This window comes from Erythrolamprus reginae, chromosome 6 (genome assembly GCF_031021105.1).
Source record: "Erythrolamprus reginae isolate rEryReg1 chromosome 6, rEryReg1.hap1, whole genome shotgun sequence".
NCBI classification, from domain to species: Eukaryota; Metazoa; Chordata; class Lepidosauria; order Squamata; family Dipsadidae; genus Erythrolamprus; species Erythrolamprus reginae.
The window spans coordinates 89246593-89264192 of NC_091955.1; the positions used below are offsets into that span (position 1 = coordinate 89246593).

General features: G+C 42.7%; 1 protein-coding gene across 1 annotated transcript in view; it reads left to right on the plus strand.

Moving 5' to 3' along the window:
* Positions 1 to 17600, plus strand: part of BCAT1 (branched chain amino acid transaminase 1) — a 62203-nt gene that overhangs the window by 19893 nt on the left and 24710 nt on the right. Inside the window, exons 2-3 of the mRNA XM_070754342.1 lie at positions 3868 to 3936; positions 12969 to 13169. Coding sequence (XP_070610443.1) covers positions 3868 to 3936; positions 12969 to 13169 — 270 coding nt within the window. The remainder of the gene's footprint in view (positions 1 to 3867; positions 3937 to 12968; positions 13170 to 17600) is intronic.

The following is a 17600-nucleotide window of genomic DNA, read 5'->3' on the forward strand; positions in this document are numbered from 1 at the left end:
GAAATCACATGCCCACCAACACTGGCAGGTCAAAATACAATGTATAAAGAGAGACAAACCCCATACTCATCAGCCCTGATGATATTACCTAGTCTGGTCATACTATAGAACTTAGAAATAACGAAGGTTCTGTCTTTTATAACTGCTGGGACTCTTTCTACTGCTGGGTAGAAAAGGGGAGGGGGAGAGAAAAAATCTGATTGATTAACAATTGTAATTCTATGTATACAAAAATAACAGTCTGGTGTTTAAAGATTGAAAAAAGATATATACAAAAACCAACCTATCTATTTATAATTTTTCTGTTATTTCATACTCAACTTTATCTCTTATTTATATACAATGTAATTATTTAACTATACTATATCGGAATATTATCATATATCTGCCATTCACCCGCCCAATCTTTTAAATGTATTTTCCGTTGTTATTGTATATTGTCTATTGATGTTTATATGTTGTTATGTTTTTTGTATATAAAAATTTATTATTAAAAAAAAAAGAGCCTGCAAATGACTACATGCAGAGAGCAACAAGGATTCCACGTTAGCCTCTATTCCAGTGATGGCACAGGTGGCACGCGAAGCCATATCTGCTGGCACGCAAGCCGTTGCCCTAGCTCAGCTCCAACATGCCTGTGTGTGCCGGCCAGCTGATTTTTGGCTCACACAGAGGCTCTGGGAGGGCGTTTTTGGCTTCCAGAGTGCCTCGGGGTGGGGGGGTTGGAGGAGGGCATTTTTTAGCCTCTTCCAGCTTCAGGGAAGCCTTTGGAGCCTGGGGAGGGCGAAACACGACCCTACTGGGCCCACCAGAAGTTGGGAAACAGGCCGTTTCCAGCCTCCAAAGGGCCTCCAGGGGGCGGAAGAAGTTGTTTTTGCCCTCCCCAGGCATTGAATTATGAGTGTGGGCACTCGTACATGTGCGATAGCGTGCACACATACTATTTCGGCACCTGAGGACAAAAAGGTTCGCCATCATTGCTCTATTCTCTGAACCGGCAGGAGCTTTTAATCCATCCAAGGCCGTTGTGTTTATTGTGGCACACTCATTCGGAGTCCCGTTGTGTTATTATTTTGTCTGTCTCCTCCGCAGACTTCACCGCAGGGCTAAAGGAGAAAAAAACAGAACAAAACTGGGCCTCGCTTTGAAAAGAAATCTGGATGAATCTCCTTTAGTCAAGTTTTCAGATGCCTTCTCAGAAGGTCGCGAGGAGTTACAAGCTTGTTCAGCCGGAGTTAAAAATAGGCCGGCGTGACTCATCTGTTCAGCAAACCTATCTTCTTAAGAATCTGTGGTGTGGATTGTTATTGTAATAGTTATCATTACTTAAGAAGATCAAAATGCAGCCCAGATGGTGTGATTGTTCTTTTTTAATTCCTCAGAGCTTCAATTTTGAGGATGAGATACTTCCATAGCACGTTAAACAAATTCTGTAGTTGCGCTAAGCCGCAGTCTGTTTCAACTGTAGTCTTGTGAATAAGTAATAAATGGCCAAATTTATATAACACATGAAGCAGGGGAGAGTTCGGGATCCTTTTGCTGCCCTGTTCGCTGAGGACCGCACCACGTGTCTTCAGCAATCAAAAAACAGCTTCTGAGCATGCACAAAAGATAAAACTAGGATTTACAATAAAACTAGACTTACAATCCTAGGTTTAGAAAGCTTAGAACTACGTGGCCTTAAACACGACCTAAGCATAGCCCACAAAATCATCTGCTACAACGTCCTTCCTGTCAATGACTACTTCAGCTTCAACCACAATGAGCACAACAACAGATACAAACTTAAAATAAACCGCTCTAAACCCGACTGCAGGAAATACGACTTTAGTAACCGAGTAGTTGATCCATGGAACTCACTACCAGATTCTGTAGTGTCATCACCTAACCCCTAAAACTTTACCTTTAGACTATCCACTGTTGACCTCTCCTGATTCCTAAGAGGTCAGGAAGGGGTGTGCATAAGTGCACCAGCGTGCCTTCCATCCCCTGTCCTAATGTTTCTATTTCACTAGTACCGTGTATATAAATATTATTATATCTTTGTATACCACCAATATCAGTACTTGACAAAACAAGCAAATAAAATGATGCTCTATGTCCTAAGATTTTATTAATATTGCTTTTTTCTTCATTGCTTATATGACCCATATGACAATCATTAAATGGTGTACCACATGATTCTTGACAAATACAGTGTTCCCTCGATTTTCGCGGGTTCGAACTTCGTGAATAGCCTATACCACGGTTTTTCAAAAAATATTAATTAAAAAATACTTTACGGGTTTTTTTTCTATACCATGGTTTTTCCCACCCGATGACGTCATACGTCATCACCAAACTAATAATTTTTGCAAATAAATAACAAAAAAATAATTATTGTTAATAAATAATTATGTTTATAAATATCAGGATCACTAAGTGTCTTATTCAATGGTGAGTACCAGTAATAATGGTGAGTAAATGGTTGTTAAGGGAATGGGAAATGGTAATTTAGGGGTTTAAAGTGTTAAGGGATGGCTTGTGATATAATGTCCATAGCCAAAATTGGTGTATTTACTTCCGCATCTCTACTTCGCGGAAATTCGACTTTCGCGGGTGGTCTTGGAACGCATCCCCCGCGAAAATCGAGGGAACACTGTACAGTGGTACCTCATCATACGAACTTAATTGGTTCCAGGAGGAGGTTCGTACAGTGAAAAGTTCGTAAGGTGAAACAATGTTTCCCATAGGAATCAATGTAAAAGCAAATAATGCGTGCAAATCCTTCAGGAAAATCCCAAACTTTAGAAGGGAGGCGAACAGAGGGCAGGGAGGAGCAGCTAAAGGGGGCGGGTGGAAGAAGCAAGGCTAGGCTAAAGGGTGAGTGGGAAGGAAGAAAGGCAAGGGGGGCGCCCCTCCCTTTTCTTTCTTCAAAAGACACTGTTTCAGTTCCTTTGCAAGCACATTGTTCTCTGCAAAAATTTTCCTCCCCCAAGCTGCCCCTCCCTCCTCCCTTTTCTTTCTTCAAAAGACACCCTTTCAGCTCCTTTGCAAGCACGTTGTTCTCTGCAAAATGTTTCCTACTCCAAGCAGCCCCTCCCTTTTCCAAGCAGCCCCTCCCTTTTCTTTCTTCAAAAAAGGGAAAAAAAGAAACCCCTTCATCCCAGCAGCAGCTGCTTGGGTTCGTAAGGTGAAAATAGTTCGGAAGAAGAGGCAAAAAAATCTTAAACACCGGGTTCGTATCTTGAAAAATTCGTTAGAAGAGGCGTTCGTAAGATGAGGTACCACTGTATATCTTTTTCTTTTATGTACGCTGAGAGCATATGCACCAAGACAAATTCCTTGTGTGTCCAATCACACTTGGCCAATAAAGAATTATATTCTATTCTATCAGTCATCTTTTCTCAATACGTAGTTTGGTCTGTCTCACCTTGTAGGATCAATTTCCCATCCCTGAATCGCCCTAATTTGTCTTCTTTGGAGGTGAACTAGCTTTCCAGAAGCTTTTTTTAAAAGGTGGGCATGGCCCTCACAGTGGGTTCAGAGCAACATAGAATAGCAGACTTGCAAGCAATTCCTTGGTTGAACTTTTAATTCGGAATCAATTGTACCTTTGTTTTTCTACTGAGAATCCCAAAACCGGACAAAGCCACATTTATCCTCCGAGGAGTCCCAAATGCTGATTGAACCAGATTTCCTTGTACAATTATGAGCTCTAGATCTCAGATTACTGTTTTCAAGCTTCCTTCTAATCCATCTCTCCCTGGTTGCCCCAAACCTTTCTGAAACAGGTGCAAACTCCTGGAAGAATACGTTAAAGGGTGACTTTGGAACGTTGATTACATTTTTATTGATATTTTAAGCGTTGTCCTTTATCCGTTGCAGGGTTGTCAAAATGACGATGTGGATGGATGCACAGAGGCAGCTGCCAAATCCCCGAGTAACTCTTTCAAGGTAGGTGTCTTTGCCAAAACAGAAATGCCTGTTTAGCTGCAGGGAAATTCTCCTTGAAGGATAAAGCCTTCTCTACATGGGGCTACCTTTGAAGAGTGTTCGGAAACTTCAGATCGTGCAGAATGCTGCTGCGAGAGCAATCATGGGCTTCCCTAGGTATGCCCATGTTACACCAACACTCCGCAGTCTGCATTGGTTGCCGATCAGTTTCCGGTCACAATTCAAAGTGTTGGCTATGACCTATAAAGCCCTTCATGGCATTGGACCAGAATATCTCCAAGACCGCTTTCTGCCACACGAATCCCAGCGACCGGTTAGGTCCCACAAAATTGGCCTTCCCTGGGTCCCGTCGACAAAACAATGTCGTCTGGCGGGACCCAGGGGAAGAGCCTTCTCTGTGGCGGCCCCGACCCTCTGGAATCAACTCAGCCCCGGAGATTAGGATTGCCCCCACCCTCCTTGTCTTTTGCAAACTCCTTAAAACCCACCTCTGCCATCAGGCATGGGGAAATTGATTCCCCTAGGCCGTTTCCGTTTTATGTATGGTTTGTCTGAGATGCATGTTTTTTATATTAAGGGTGTTAAATTGTTTTTTTTATCGTTGGATTTATACAGTTTTGTTGTTGTGAGCCGCTCCGAGTCTTCAGAGACGGGCAGCATACAAATCTAATAAAATAAATAAAATAAAATAAAATAAATAGAATAAAATAGAATGAATGAATGAATGAATGAATGAATGAATGAATGAATGAATAAATGAGTTATGGATGAGCAAGAATGCTACCAGCCTGGGGGGGGGGGGGGCATTGAGGTTAAGCAGGATCCCATCTGGATCGGTCGCATTTGTTAGTACTATGTACGAAATAGTTGGGTTTGCAGTATATAAATAAGCTAACAATGAATGTTTGTTTGTATTGAAGTACTATAGCTTTAAGAGGTAGTGTTACGGATTGCCATAAGAGGGAGCCAGAGAGCATGATTCTCTCTCTCTGCTCTCTTTGTTCTTTCTGTTGATTCATTGAGACTAATGTAGTAAGCTCGGTGATAGTTTGATGTATTTGTAAGCTGTAATGTATACTGCTCAAAAAAATAAAATAACACATCCTAGATCGGAATGAATGAAATATTCTCATTTGCACAACTATTCCATTTGCATAAGAGCATGTGGAATTAACTGTCAATCAGTTTTGCTTCCTAAGTGAACAGTTTGATTTCACAGAAGTTTGATTTACTTGAAGTTATATTCTGTTTTTTAAGTGTTCCCTTTATTTTTTTAAGCAGTGCATTCTGATAAGTAAGACCAAGACAGGTTTGTAATATTATTATCGTATTGAGAGATATTGACTGTTTAACTATTAACTGCACTACAGTAATACCTCATGATACGAATTTAATTGGTGCAAGGAGGAGGTTCGTAAGACGAAAGGTTCGTAAGACGAAACATTGTTTCCCATAGGAAACAATGTAAAGTCAATTAATCCGTGCAACCAAAAAAACCCCCCGCAAAAAAAACGGCTTTCGGCGACTGCTGGGAAGCGGCGCGGCTGTTTTAAAAGGTGACAGCCGGCCTGGGGGGCTTCCCAGCACCCCCCCGAACCCAGGTTCGGGGTTCAAGGGGGTGCTGGCAAGCCCCCCAGGCCGGTTGCGACCTTTTAAAACAGTCGCGCCACTTCCCAGCTGTCTCCTGAAGCCGAACGACAGCTGGGAAGCGGCGCGGCTGTTTTAAAAGGTGACAGCCGGGCTGGGGGGCTTCCCAGAAACCTCCCGAACCGAACCCGGGGTTCAGAAAATTTTTGCCTCCTTTTAAAACAGCCGCGCGGCTTCCCAGCAGTCTCCGAACGCCGGTTCGTAACTCGAAAAAAGTTCGTAAGAAGAGGCAAAGTTTTTCTGAACTCCGGGTTCGTATCACGAGTTGTTCGTAAGACGAGGGGTTCATATCTTGAGGTACCACTGTATTTCTAAAGTAAACACTATTTTATACACTTTAATGTATCTGCCTTGTATGGCTGAATACTTCCTCAGATTTCCTCATATTTTCCTTTGTGCATGTCCTTAATAACTCAAGTTACCGCACATTCCTTACCAGCCTTGAACACTGGGCCCTTATCTAACCTTTGGCCTTCCAAAAGGACCTTCAAACCTGGCTATGCTGGTTGGTTTGTCTGATGGGGACACTCGAGGCTGGAGTTGAGAGGTTCAATGACCAGAGAAGGCACTCTTATCTACTGGAGGCTCTGGTTTTCAGTTTGCACTTAATTTTTGTAATTTTAAATTCTTTATATATTTATGTCTCTATTCTGTTGCAAGATTCAATTCAATTCAATTCAAGATTTGTACGCCGCCCCTCTCCGAAGACTCGGGGAGGCTCACAACAATAATAAAAACAATATAACAGTAAACAAATCTAATATTAAAAGAAAAGATATATAAAACCCCAACAATTAAAACCATACAGGACACACATACCAAACATAAAATATAAAAGCCTGGGGGAGGTGTCTCAGTTCCCCCATGCCTGGCGATATAGGTGGGTCTTGAGTAATTTGCGAAAGACAAGGAGGGTGGGGGCTGTTCTAATCTCCAGGGGAAGTTGATTCCAGAGGGCCGGGGCCGCCACAGAGAAGGCTCTTCCCCTGGGGCCCGCCAAACGACATTGTTTAGTCGACGGGACCCAGAGAAGGCCAACTATGTGGGACCTTATCGGTCGCTGGGATTTGTGCGGTAGCAGGCGGTTCCGGAGGTACTCTGGTCCATTGCCAAGAGTTGCTTTGGATAGTGTAACGGACAGCATATTAATTGAATAAATATGTAATAAATCTTGAATTGTGCATTTTGATGGTATTTTCTCTCTCGGTCCAGTTTCCATCCTCATGGCGAAGTCCATGGGCCAAAGAAGGAATTGGAAGGGGCTGCATTTAATGCCAGGGAATGTGTCTTGCATCCTTCCTGTAGCTTTTCAGATTAATTTATTCTACTTTTTTTGGTGGGGGGGTCTATTTTACTAATTACCTTCCTAAATTTTCACTACAACTGTCTTTTATTCCAATGAAAGGGAATCTCTGGAGCTCAGGGTTGGAGAGGAATTCTTGGGGCTCTCTGAGCTTGTTTGCCTGCAAACGTTTCATAACCCAGCTAGATAACCTCATCAATGCAAGTGGCAAACTTTACTGTCCCTAAGACTGGTGATGTTGCCTAGCTGAAATTGATTGATTGATTGATTGATTGATTGATTGATTGATTGATTGGACTTGTATGCTGCCCCTCTCCGTCGACTGTTTGCAAGAGATGTTTGCAAGAAGGCAACCCACCTCGAAGAACACCAAGAATTTCACTTCTTTGATTGGATTCAGTTTGTAAAACTCAAGAGGGCCTATATAATAATCCTTCCTTCTATTTTCCGAACAATTGCGTGAAGTAGCATAGAAAGATTGACTGGCCTGTATAGTCATCTAGCTGGCTTCTATGCCAATCTCCTGGTTTCTCCCTCATTAACTGCTACACTAAGCTGGCTCTCAGAAATAACAAAAAACGCTAAACAGTTGACTGAAAAAGTCTACTGTTTCCTTCCCTTTTTCTTGTAAACACAAATCCCCTTGTAAATTCCTTCGACTCTTTAAAAAGTGCCCAGATTTAGCCCTGTTCTTGAGAAGCAGTTAAATTGAGGGAAGTCACAAAGAGGAATATTAGGACGTTTGTGGTGAGCTTTGAGGGACCTGATATGTTAGAAACATAGAAACATAGGAGTCTGACGGCAGAAAAAGACCTCATGGTCCATCTAGTCTGCCCTTATACTATTTCCTGTATTTTATCTTAGGATGGATATATGTTTATCCCAGGCATGTTTAAATTCAGTGACTGTGGATTTATCTACCACGTCTGCTGGAAGTTTGTTCCAAGGATCTACTACTCTTTCAGTCAAATAATATTTTCTCACGTTGCTTTTGATCTTTCCCCCAACTAACTTCAGATTGTGTCCCCTAGTTCTTGTGTTCACTTTCCTATTAAAAACACTTCCCTCCTGAACCTTATTTAACCCTTTAACATATTTAAATGTTTCGATCATGTCCCCCCTTTTCCTTCTGTCCTCCAGACTCTACAGATTGAGTTCATTAAGTCTTTCCTGATACGTTTTATGCTTAAGACCTTCCGCCATTCTTGTAGCCCGTCTTTGGACCCGTTCAATTTTGTCAATATCTTTTTGTAGGTGAGGTCTCCAGAACTGAACACAGTACTCCAAATGTGGTCTCACCAGCGCTCTATATAGCGGGTTTTGCTGTAATGTTTTAATTTATTTATTTATTTTGTGCAATACACAATAATATACAATGAAGCTTATAGAGATATAGTAGAGAAGATATAGGAGATATAGGAGAGACTATAGGACAGGGGACAGAAGGCACTTTAATGCGCTTATGTACGCCCCTTACTGACCTCTTAGGAATCTGGAGAGGTCAACTGTGGATAGTCTAAGGGTAAAGTGTTGGGGGTTAGGGGATGATACTACGGAGTCCGGTAATGAGTTCCACACATCAACAACTCGATTACTAAAGTCGTATTTTTTACAGTCAAGTTTGGAGGGGTTAATATTAAGCTTGAATCTGTTGTGTGCTCTTGTGTTGTTGTGGTTGAAGCTGAAGTAGTCTTTGACAGGCAGGACATTGCAGCATATGATCTTGTGGGCAATACTTAGATCATGTTTAAGACGTCGTAGTTCTAAGCTTTCAAGACCCAGGATTGTAAGTCTAGTTTCGTAGGGAATTCTGTTTCGGGTAGAGGAGTGAAGGGCTCTTCTGGTGAAGTATCTTTGGACATTTTCGAGGATGTTAATGTCAGAAATGTGGTATGGGTTCCAGACAGATGAGCTGTATTCTAGGATGGGTCTGGCGAAAGTTTTGTAAGCTCTGGTAAGTTGTTTATGAGGCCTGATTGGTTTTCCATTGGTATATTGTTTTGTTTCTATTTAGAATGCAAAAGTTACTTTTGATACTGAGCATGAAAATATTCTTAAATGTCTTCTTCTTCTTCTTCCTCCTCCTCCTGTTCCTCTCCTCCTCCTCCTCCTCCTCCTCCTCGTCCTCCTTCTGTCTCTCACAACCACACAATTGAATTGAACAATCACAACTTTACAAAAGAATCAGGAACCTTTTCCTCTTCAGTTTGGCTGGGCCCCAGCATGTTGGAACTAATTTGAAAAATGGACAAGTCAGCTTTCACATTTCCTCAATTCCAACTCCTGACAAGGAAATGAATCAGTGGTTTATTATCCTGTCCTTCAAATTTTTGTATGAGATGTAAAATTAACATTAACACTTAATTTCCCTGCCCTTATTCAGGAGTTATTATTATTATTATTAGGATTTTTTATCCCACTGCTCTCCGAGGACTCAGGGCGGCTTACAACGTATGAAAAAATACAGTTCTGAAGTACAACAAAACTAAAACAAACAGTCTAAAACCCCCCAATTTAATCTAAAAAACCAGTCATATTTAGTCCACCAACATACTTTCCATTCAGTGTACATTCATTCATAGGCAGGGGCTGTAAATATTAAAGTCCCCAATCCTGTCAGCACAAGTGTGTCTTCAAATTCTTGCGAAAGGCAGAATCTCTGGGGGGAGCTGATTCCAAAGGGCCGGGGCCCCCATAGAAAAGGCTCTTCCCCTAGGCCCTGCCAGGTGACATTGTCTAGCGGACAGGACTTGGAGAGAGCCAATTCTGTGCGGCCTGACTGGTCGCTGAGGCTCATGCGGCTGCTGGCACTGGAAACTGAGGGATTAAAAATGTACCACAGACACTTCCCTGAGGAAATCTTGGCTGACGCAAGAAACCAAAGCCTTAGATTACCAAGGTTCTGATGACCATATCGTTTTCCTCTTTCTAAAGAAAGAACTTCCTTCTTTTTTGAAGATTGACTTAGCATTAATTTTGGCTTTCCTGTGTTAAATGTTATTCTTTGCAGGTCTGCTTTTTAATGACTGACGTTTTTGGAACAGACATACCTCTGCAGCTGCAGTGGATAATCTGAGACATCTGTCAAAAGCATGAGGAAAAAAATTCTCCTCAGCTTTACATCTACCCTTTTAGACTTCTTTCTTTTTTAGGTAGAGATTACTCTATTTCAGAAGACAAACTTTTGTCCAGACGAGAACTGACAGCACATATTTTTTTGTTATATCGAGGCCTCTTTAAACATGTTAATCCTGTGATCGCAGTGTTCCAATATCTCAGGGGCTGCCACAAAGGAGTCAACCTACTCTCCAAAGCACCTGAGGGTAGAACAAGAAACAATGGGTGGAAACTAAACAAGGAGAGAAGTAATTTAAAACTAAGGAGAAAGAACTAAGGAGAAAGAATGAAGAATTAAGGAGAAAATTCCTGACAGTCAGAAGAGTTATATGCGCAAAGGGAAAAAAATCATCAGAATCTCTCACGCATGTCTCTTCCTGAGATTTTGCTTCTGTGCATGCGCACAAAGCAAAAATACACTGGAATGCAAGCCTGGGCATCATCATCATCATCATTATTATTAATCTCTCTGTCTGTCTGTCTGCCTGTCTATCTATGCATCCCTCCACCCATCCCTCCACCCATCCATCCCAGCTCACCCAACCCATCCATCCATCCATCCATCCATCCATCCATCCATCCATCCATCCATTTATTAGTTAAAACTATAAGTTAAAAACCCATTAATTTAAAAAGAAACAGTCAATTTACTCAATCACATCCACACATAACATTTAATGGTCAGAAAGGGGGCGCATATACCAGTTGCAAGAGAACCGAAGCTGAGCACCCAGCTACTGGTGCGCCATCCTCTACCATATTAGTAGCAACCCACTACTGCTCTCAAGTGAAGGGCTATCAAATTTTTTACTACCATACTGTGGGCGTGGCTTATGCATTTTCTTTCCTCATCTTTCAGTGCAAATTGGGTACGCTGGGTTGGAGCTCCATTTTTGCTACCCCACTGTGTAACACACACACACGCTGCTTTCCACACTTCTCATTTGGCACACAAGGGCAAAAAGCTTAGCCATCCCTGTTCTACTCTAACATTACAGCAGGTTACAGAATATTTCACGGCTAGCCCGAAATGCATCTCTAACGAAGCAATTAGCAAATTCAGCAAACGCCTGTGAAATCCAATCTCTGCGAGTCAGCTTTAGAAAGTTGTCACCTCTACAAAAATAGAATTTGGGATTGTGGGTCACACTGTAAAGACTCTGCATTCTTTTCCAATACATTTTTGGCCTAGCTCCAGGGATATTTTTGAGCAGAAGATAGAGAGCAGCCAAGCAGAGTCAAAAGTTGGGGAAAAGAGCTGTGGGAAGCAAAGTCTTTCTCATGAAATTAGGGTGTAATCTGGTAGCAATGCATTTTGCTTCAGACACTTTTCCAGATGTTAGCAGACAGATTTAAATAACTTTTTCCTTATCCAATTTGTTCTGTCGGGCTCTCTGGTACACTCCTCCCAAAAATTCACAGATACAAATTTCAGACACACACACGTTTGAAAATTCAAAACAATGTTCTTTATAATGAAAATTCACTTAAACTAAGCCCTCTTTTGGTATAGCAAAGAGCACTGGTCTCCAAACAAACTGGTACTTTGTACAAGTCCCTTATCAGTTCTGTGATACTTAGCTTGCAGCTGTGAGGCAATTCAAAGTCCTTCTTTCACAAAGTGAAACACACTTTGCTCTGGTTTAGGTTCAAAGCAGGGAAAAATCAGCACACAAAAAGTCAAAGTCAGTAAAGCAGTCACGAAACACAAGGACCAGATAATCCTCCACAATGGCCAAACCCACAGGCTGCTCTTTATAGCAGCCTCACTAATTACCACAGCCCCACCCAACCACAGGTGGCCTCATTTTCTTTGATAATAATCTCTCATTTGTTGTTGCCTATGCATCGCTCTCCGCATGCGTGGCTGTATCATTAACTCTTGTTCTGAATCCAAGGAGGAGCTAGATAATTATCTCCTTCTGAGCTGTCTGCCACACTCTCCTCCTCCCTGTCACTCATGTCTTCTTGGTCAGAGGAGCCTTCATCAGCAGATTCCACCGGGGGCAAAACAGACCTGCAGCATGTGGATCTCTCCCCAACATCCACAGTCCTTGGGGCAGGAGCTGGGCCAGAGCTAACCACAACACAATTAAATGAGAATACCGGTATTCTTTGATTTAACAACCGCAATGACTTTTGTTAAGAGAGATATTTGTTAAATGAATTTTGCCCCATTTTACACATTTTCTTCCTACACTTTTAAAATAAATTTCTGCAGTTATTAAGTTAGTAATATGATTAGATTAGATTAGATTTATTGGATTTATATGCCGCCCCTCTCCGCAGACTTGGGGCGGCTCACAACAATGGTAAAAAAACAGTACATAGTAACAGATCTAATATTTAGCAAGCTAAATTATAGTTTTAGGTTAAAAAGTCCATAAAAGAAACCCCAATATATAAAAGACAGGCACACAATCAATCATGCACCAAAACGACATGGGCGAGGGGGAGATGTTTCAATTCCCCCATGCCTGACGGCAGAGGTGGGTTTTAAGGAGTTTACGAAAGGCAAGGAGGGTGCGGGCAGTCCTAATCTCTGTGGGGAGCTGGTTCCAGAGGGTCGGAGCCACCACAGAGAAGGCTCTTCCCCTGGGTCCCGCCAGTCGACCTTGTTTAGTCGACGGGACCCGGAGAAGGCCTACTCTGTGGGACCTAACCAGTCGCTGGGATTCGTGCGGCAGAAGGCGGTCCCGGAAATATTCTGGTCCGGTGCCATGAAGGGTCTTCCTCATTGACTTTGTTGGGATCACATGACCAAGGATGTTTACAACCATTATGAATATGAAACAGTTGCTAAGGATCTGAATTTTGACCTTGTGGCCATGAGGATGCTACAATGCTCATAACTGTGACTTTTGTCCTTATAACTTTAAATGGTCACTAAATAAACTATTGTAAGTTAAGGGCTAAGTGTAACCAATTTTTTAAAATGTAATTTTGTCTTGTTTTCTCGCCCCAGGCTGATGATCTTGTGATCAATCCGTCTACCACGTTGAAAGAGAAGCCAGACCCAAATGGCTTAGTATTTGGAAAGGTTTTCACAGACAACATGCTCTTCATTGAATGGTCCTTAACATCTGGATGGGGCGTTCCTCAGATTAAACCCTTGGAGAATCTCTCTGTCCACCCAGCCATATCAGCACTGCATTATGCTGTAGAAGTGAGTACAGTGATAGAATGGAGAGAAATTCCATTCTATCTTTTGTCATTAAATAAATAATAATAATCACCTGGTCTTTTATTTTTTAAAAAAACATGTTTATTTTTGTTTCAGGTCAGTGCAAAGTCTCCAAAAGATAGTCTTTCCCAACCTTTTCCAGCTGTGTTGTTTAATTCCCATCCATCACCACTGGCTAAGAATGATGAGAGTTGAACACATCTGGAAAACATTAGATTGGGAAAGAATGACTGATAGAGAGGGTGTGGAATGAACAGGGAATGGATAAGGCTCAGACCTTGGAGATAATTTTGCTGATCTTCATGTTCTCCAGGAATAGGTAGATGAGGGAAGAACCTGATGTTTTTCCAATTTCCAATGTCCTTTGTTGGCTTCAACTGACAGTTAGTAAAGAAAATGCCAAGGTGTCACTCAACTTTGTTGGAGATGCATCACACATTATCACATTTTAGTTTGTTCTAAGACACTAGTAAGTGTTGTTGATGGTTTAACACACTAAACTTTAGACATTTATTTATTTATATTTATTTATTTATTTATTTATTTATTACTTAGATTTGTATGCCGCCCCTCTCCGAAGACTCGGGGCAGCTCACAACACGTGGAAACAAATCATAAATAATCTAAATTTTAAATTTTAAAAATTTAAAAAGACCCCATATACTAACAGACATACACACAAGCATACCATATATAAATTGAACATGCCCAGGGGAAGATGTTTCAGTTCCCCCATGCCTGACGGCAAAGGTGGGTTTTAAGGAGTTTACGGAAGGCAGTAAGAGTAGGGGCAGTTCTAATCTCCGGGGGGAGTTGGTTCCAGAGGGCCGGTGCCGCCACAGAGAAGGCTCTTCCCCTGGGGCCCGCCAACCGACATTGTTTAGTTGACGGGACCCGGAGAAGGCCCACTCTGTGGGACCTAATCAATCGCTGGGATTCGTGCGGCAGGAGGCGGTCTCGGAGATATTCTGGTCCAATGCCATGAAGGGCTTTAAAGGTCATAACCAACACTTTAAATTGTGACCGGAAACTGATCGGCAGCCAATGCAGACTGCGAAGTGATGGTGAAACATGGGCATACCTAGGTAAGCCCATGACTGCTCTCGCAGCTGCATTCTGCACGATCTGAAGTTTCCGAACATTTTTCAAAGGTAGCCCCATGTAGAGAGCATTACAGTAGTCGAACCTCGAGGTGATGAGGGCATGAGTGACTGTGAGCAATGAGTCCCGGTCCAGATAGGGCCGCAACTGGTGCACCAGGCGAACCTGGGCAAACGCCCCCCTTGCCACAGCTGAGAGATGTTTTTCTAATGTGAGCTGTGGATCGAGGAGGACGCCCAAGTTGCGGACCCTCTCTGAGGGGGTCAATAATTCCCCCCCCAGGGTAATGGACGGACAGATGGGATTGTCCTTGGGAGGCAAAACCCACAGCCACTCCGTCTTATCCAGGTTGAGCTTGAGTCTGTTGACACCCATCCAGGCCCCAACAGCCTCCAGGCACCGGCACATCACTTCCACCGCTTCGTTGACTGGGCATGGGGTGGAGATGTAAAGCTGGGTATCATCTGCATATTGATGATACCTCACCCCATGTCCTTGGATGATCTCGCCCAGTGGTTTCATGTAGATGTTGAATAGCAGGGGGGAGAGGACCGACCCCTGAGGCACCCCACAAGGGAGAAACCTAGGAGTCGACCTCTGACACCCCCCACTAACACCGACTGCGACCGGCCAGAGAGGTAGGAGGAGAACCACTGAAGAACAGTGCCTCCCACCCCTAACCCCTCCAGCCGGTGCAGAAGGATACCATGGTCGATGGTATCGAAAGCCGCTGAGAGGTCAAGGAGCACCAGGACAGAGGATAAACCCCTGTCCTGGGCCCGCCAGAGATCATCCATCAATGCGACCAAAGCGGTTTCCGTGCTGTAACCGGGCCTGAAACCCGACTGCTGAGGACCTAGATAATCGGCTTCTTCCAAGGACCGCTGGAGCTGGAGTGCCACCACCTTCTCGACAACCTTCCCCATAAAGGGAAGGTTGGAGACTGGACGATAGTTGTTAAGGACAGCTGGGTCCAGGGAGGGCTTCTTGAGGAGGGGGCGCACGAGCGCTTCTTTATAGAGTGATGGAAAAACTCCCCTCCCCAAGGAAGCGTTGGTAATCTCCTGGGCCCAGCTCCGTGTCACCTCCCTGCTGGCCGAAACCAACCAGGAGGGACACGGATCCAGTAGACAGGTGGCGGAACTCACAGCTCCAATGGCCTTGTCCACTTCATCAGGTGTCACCAGATCAAACTCTTCCCAGACAGGTAGACAAGTACGTGCCCCAGTCACCTCGACTGACTCATTGTCAGTCGACTCTGTTTTACAATTGGAGTCGAGGTCGGCCCGGATCTGAGCGACTTTATCAGCGAAAAACGTGTTAAACTCCTCAGCACTACTCTGCAAGGGCTCCCCAACTCCCCCCTGGTTAAGAAGGGAGCGGGTCACCCTAAACAGAGCGGCCGGGCGGGATTCCGCTGATGCAATCAAGGTGGCATGGTATGCGCATCTTGAAGAATGAAGAAATACTGAATTAAGCAACTACCACAATTTATAAATCACAGTGGCTGACTTTGCAAGACATATGAACACCAAATGATTCTCATTGTGGTTTAGTGCTATGTGTGAAACTAACCAAAAAATAGTCAAGGTTTATTCTTTAGTTTGTCAAATGGCCAAAGATATATTTGTGGTGCTGTTTCTTCATTCATGGCAGCTATTTAAAGCTGTTGTAGTTTATTATTATAGCTGCCAATCTCTCTCTATATATATATGTATATAAGCCAAATATCGTTCACTCATCACAAAATCTCCAGTACTATAAAGCCTACAAACTTGAAACATAGAAGACCGATGGCAGAAAAAGACCTCATGGTCCATCTAGTCTGCCCTTATACTATTTCCTGTATTTCATCTTACAATGGATATATGTTTATCCCAGGCATGTTTAAATTCAGTTACTGTGGATTTACCAACCACGTCTGCTGGAAGTTGCATAAACTTGCCGCTTATGTAGCTCTTGACTTCTAGGTGTTCACTAGAAAAGTTTTTTTTATTGACCATCAGATCATTAGTGTGTCTTTTACAGTATTATATTAATTAACATGCTCTGGTTCTAAGGAGCTAAACGTTCTACTGCCCCTCCCCACCTGAAAAGAATTCTGTTCCAACTGCCAGTTGCCTTATATTCGCACGTTCTGATGCTATCTCTTTACTAAACTAGGCATGTCCGTGGCCAGCATGTGACTCATCCGTCCTGCAGGCTGGGAGTTTAGACATTCTATTCCCCTTCCCTATCTGAAAAGAACTCTGTTCCAACTGCCAGTTGCCTTAAGTTAACCCATGCTGATGCTAAGGAGTTACACATTCTACATAAATTTTCAACCTTTAGGTGTCAATGTATCAAGCCTAATTGTAACTAGTCATTAATTTTCAAGCTTTAACTATCAATTTATCAAGCCTAATCACATAGTTTCATAGTACTAGTACAGCATATGGGGGATACAGACAGGGGCAATTCTTAGAATGTATCACTTCCTCCTAAATGCAATTCTTTACAACTGCAATATCAGTGAAGACAAACAAATTAAAAAGCTACAACTAATCAAAAAAAGCAATAATTTCTGAGAACCATACTTTGTCTTCCTTAATATACAAGAAGTCCTCAATCTATGACCATCCGTTTAGTGGCTCTTCAAAGATATGACAACCCAGAAAAAAGTGACTTATGTCCCTTTTGCACTTATGATTGTTATAGCAAATCTTAATCCCATTATTCATGATTGTGTATTGAATGTTCCACACTAAACACACCACTTAAGTCAGGAATGGCTGCTATTTTAAGTTTGTGGGAATTAGAACTGATAATTTGTGATAAGCCTTGCTTTCAAATTCTGCTTTTTGAACAAAAATGTGGATCACAGCAAGTATAGAAAAAAACCAAAAAAATTATACACTTTTCATTTAAGGCCTGCTATTGCCTTCATGAGTCTCTGGTTTTGTGTGTCATACAAAGACAGCTCCACTCTGTGATTTAAAGCCAGCTTACATTTTACACCCAACATTTACAAAACTGGAGTATTTAATGATGAATGGTATATTTCCAGCAGGGAAAAAATGTGTTTACAATGTAGAGGAAGTGCTATCTATCATGTGGGGTCATAATTAGGGATGGGTGAACCGAACTCGCACAATTCGGGTCCATACCGAATTTTGCGGTGTTCGGTATGGCGAACACGGACCCTAAATTTTTTGAAACTTCGGGCAAAGTTCGGGGTCGTGTTCGGTGTTTGGTCGCCTTGGCTGGCCAGGAAGTGACGTCTCTGTGACGTCAAAGCCCCGCCCCCGGAATCCCATCATGGGATGCCACCGC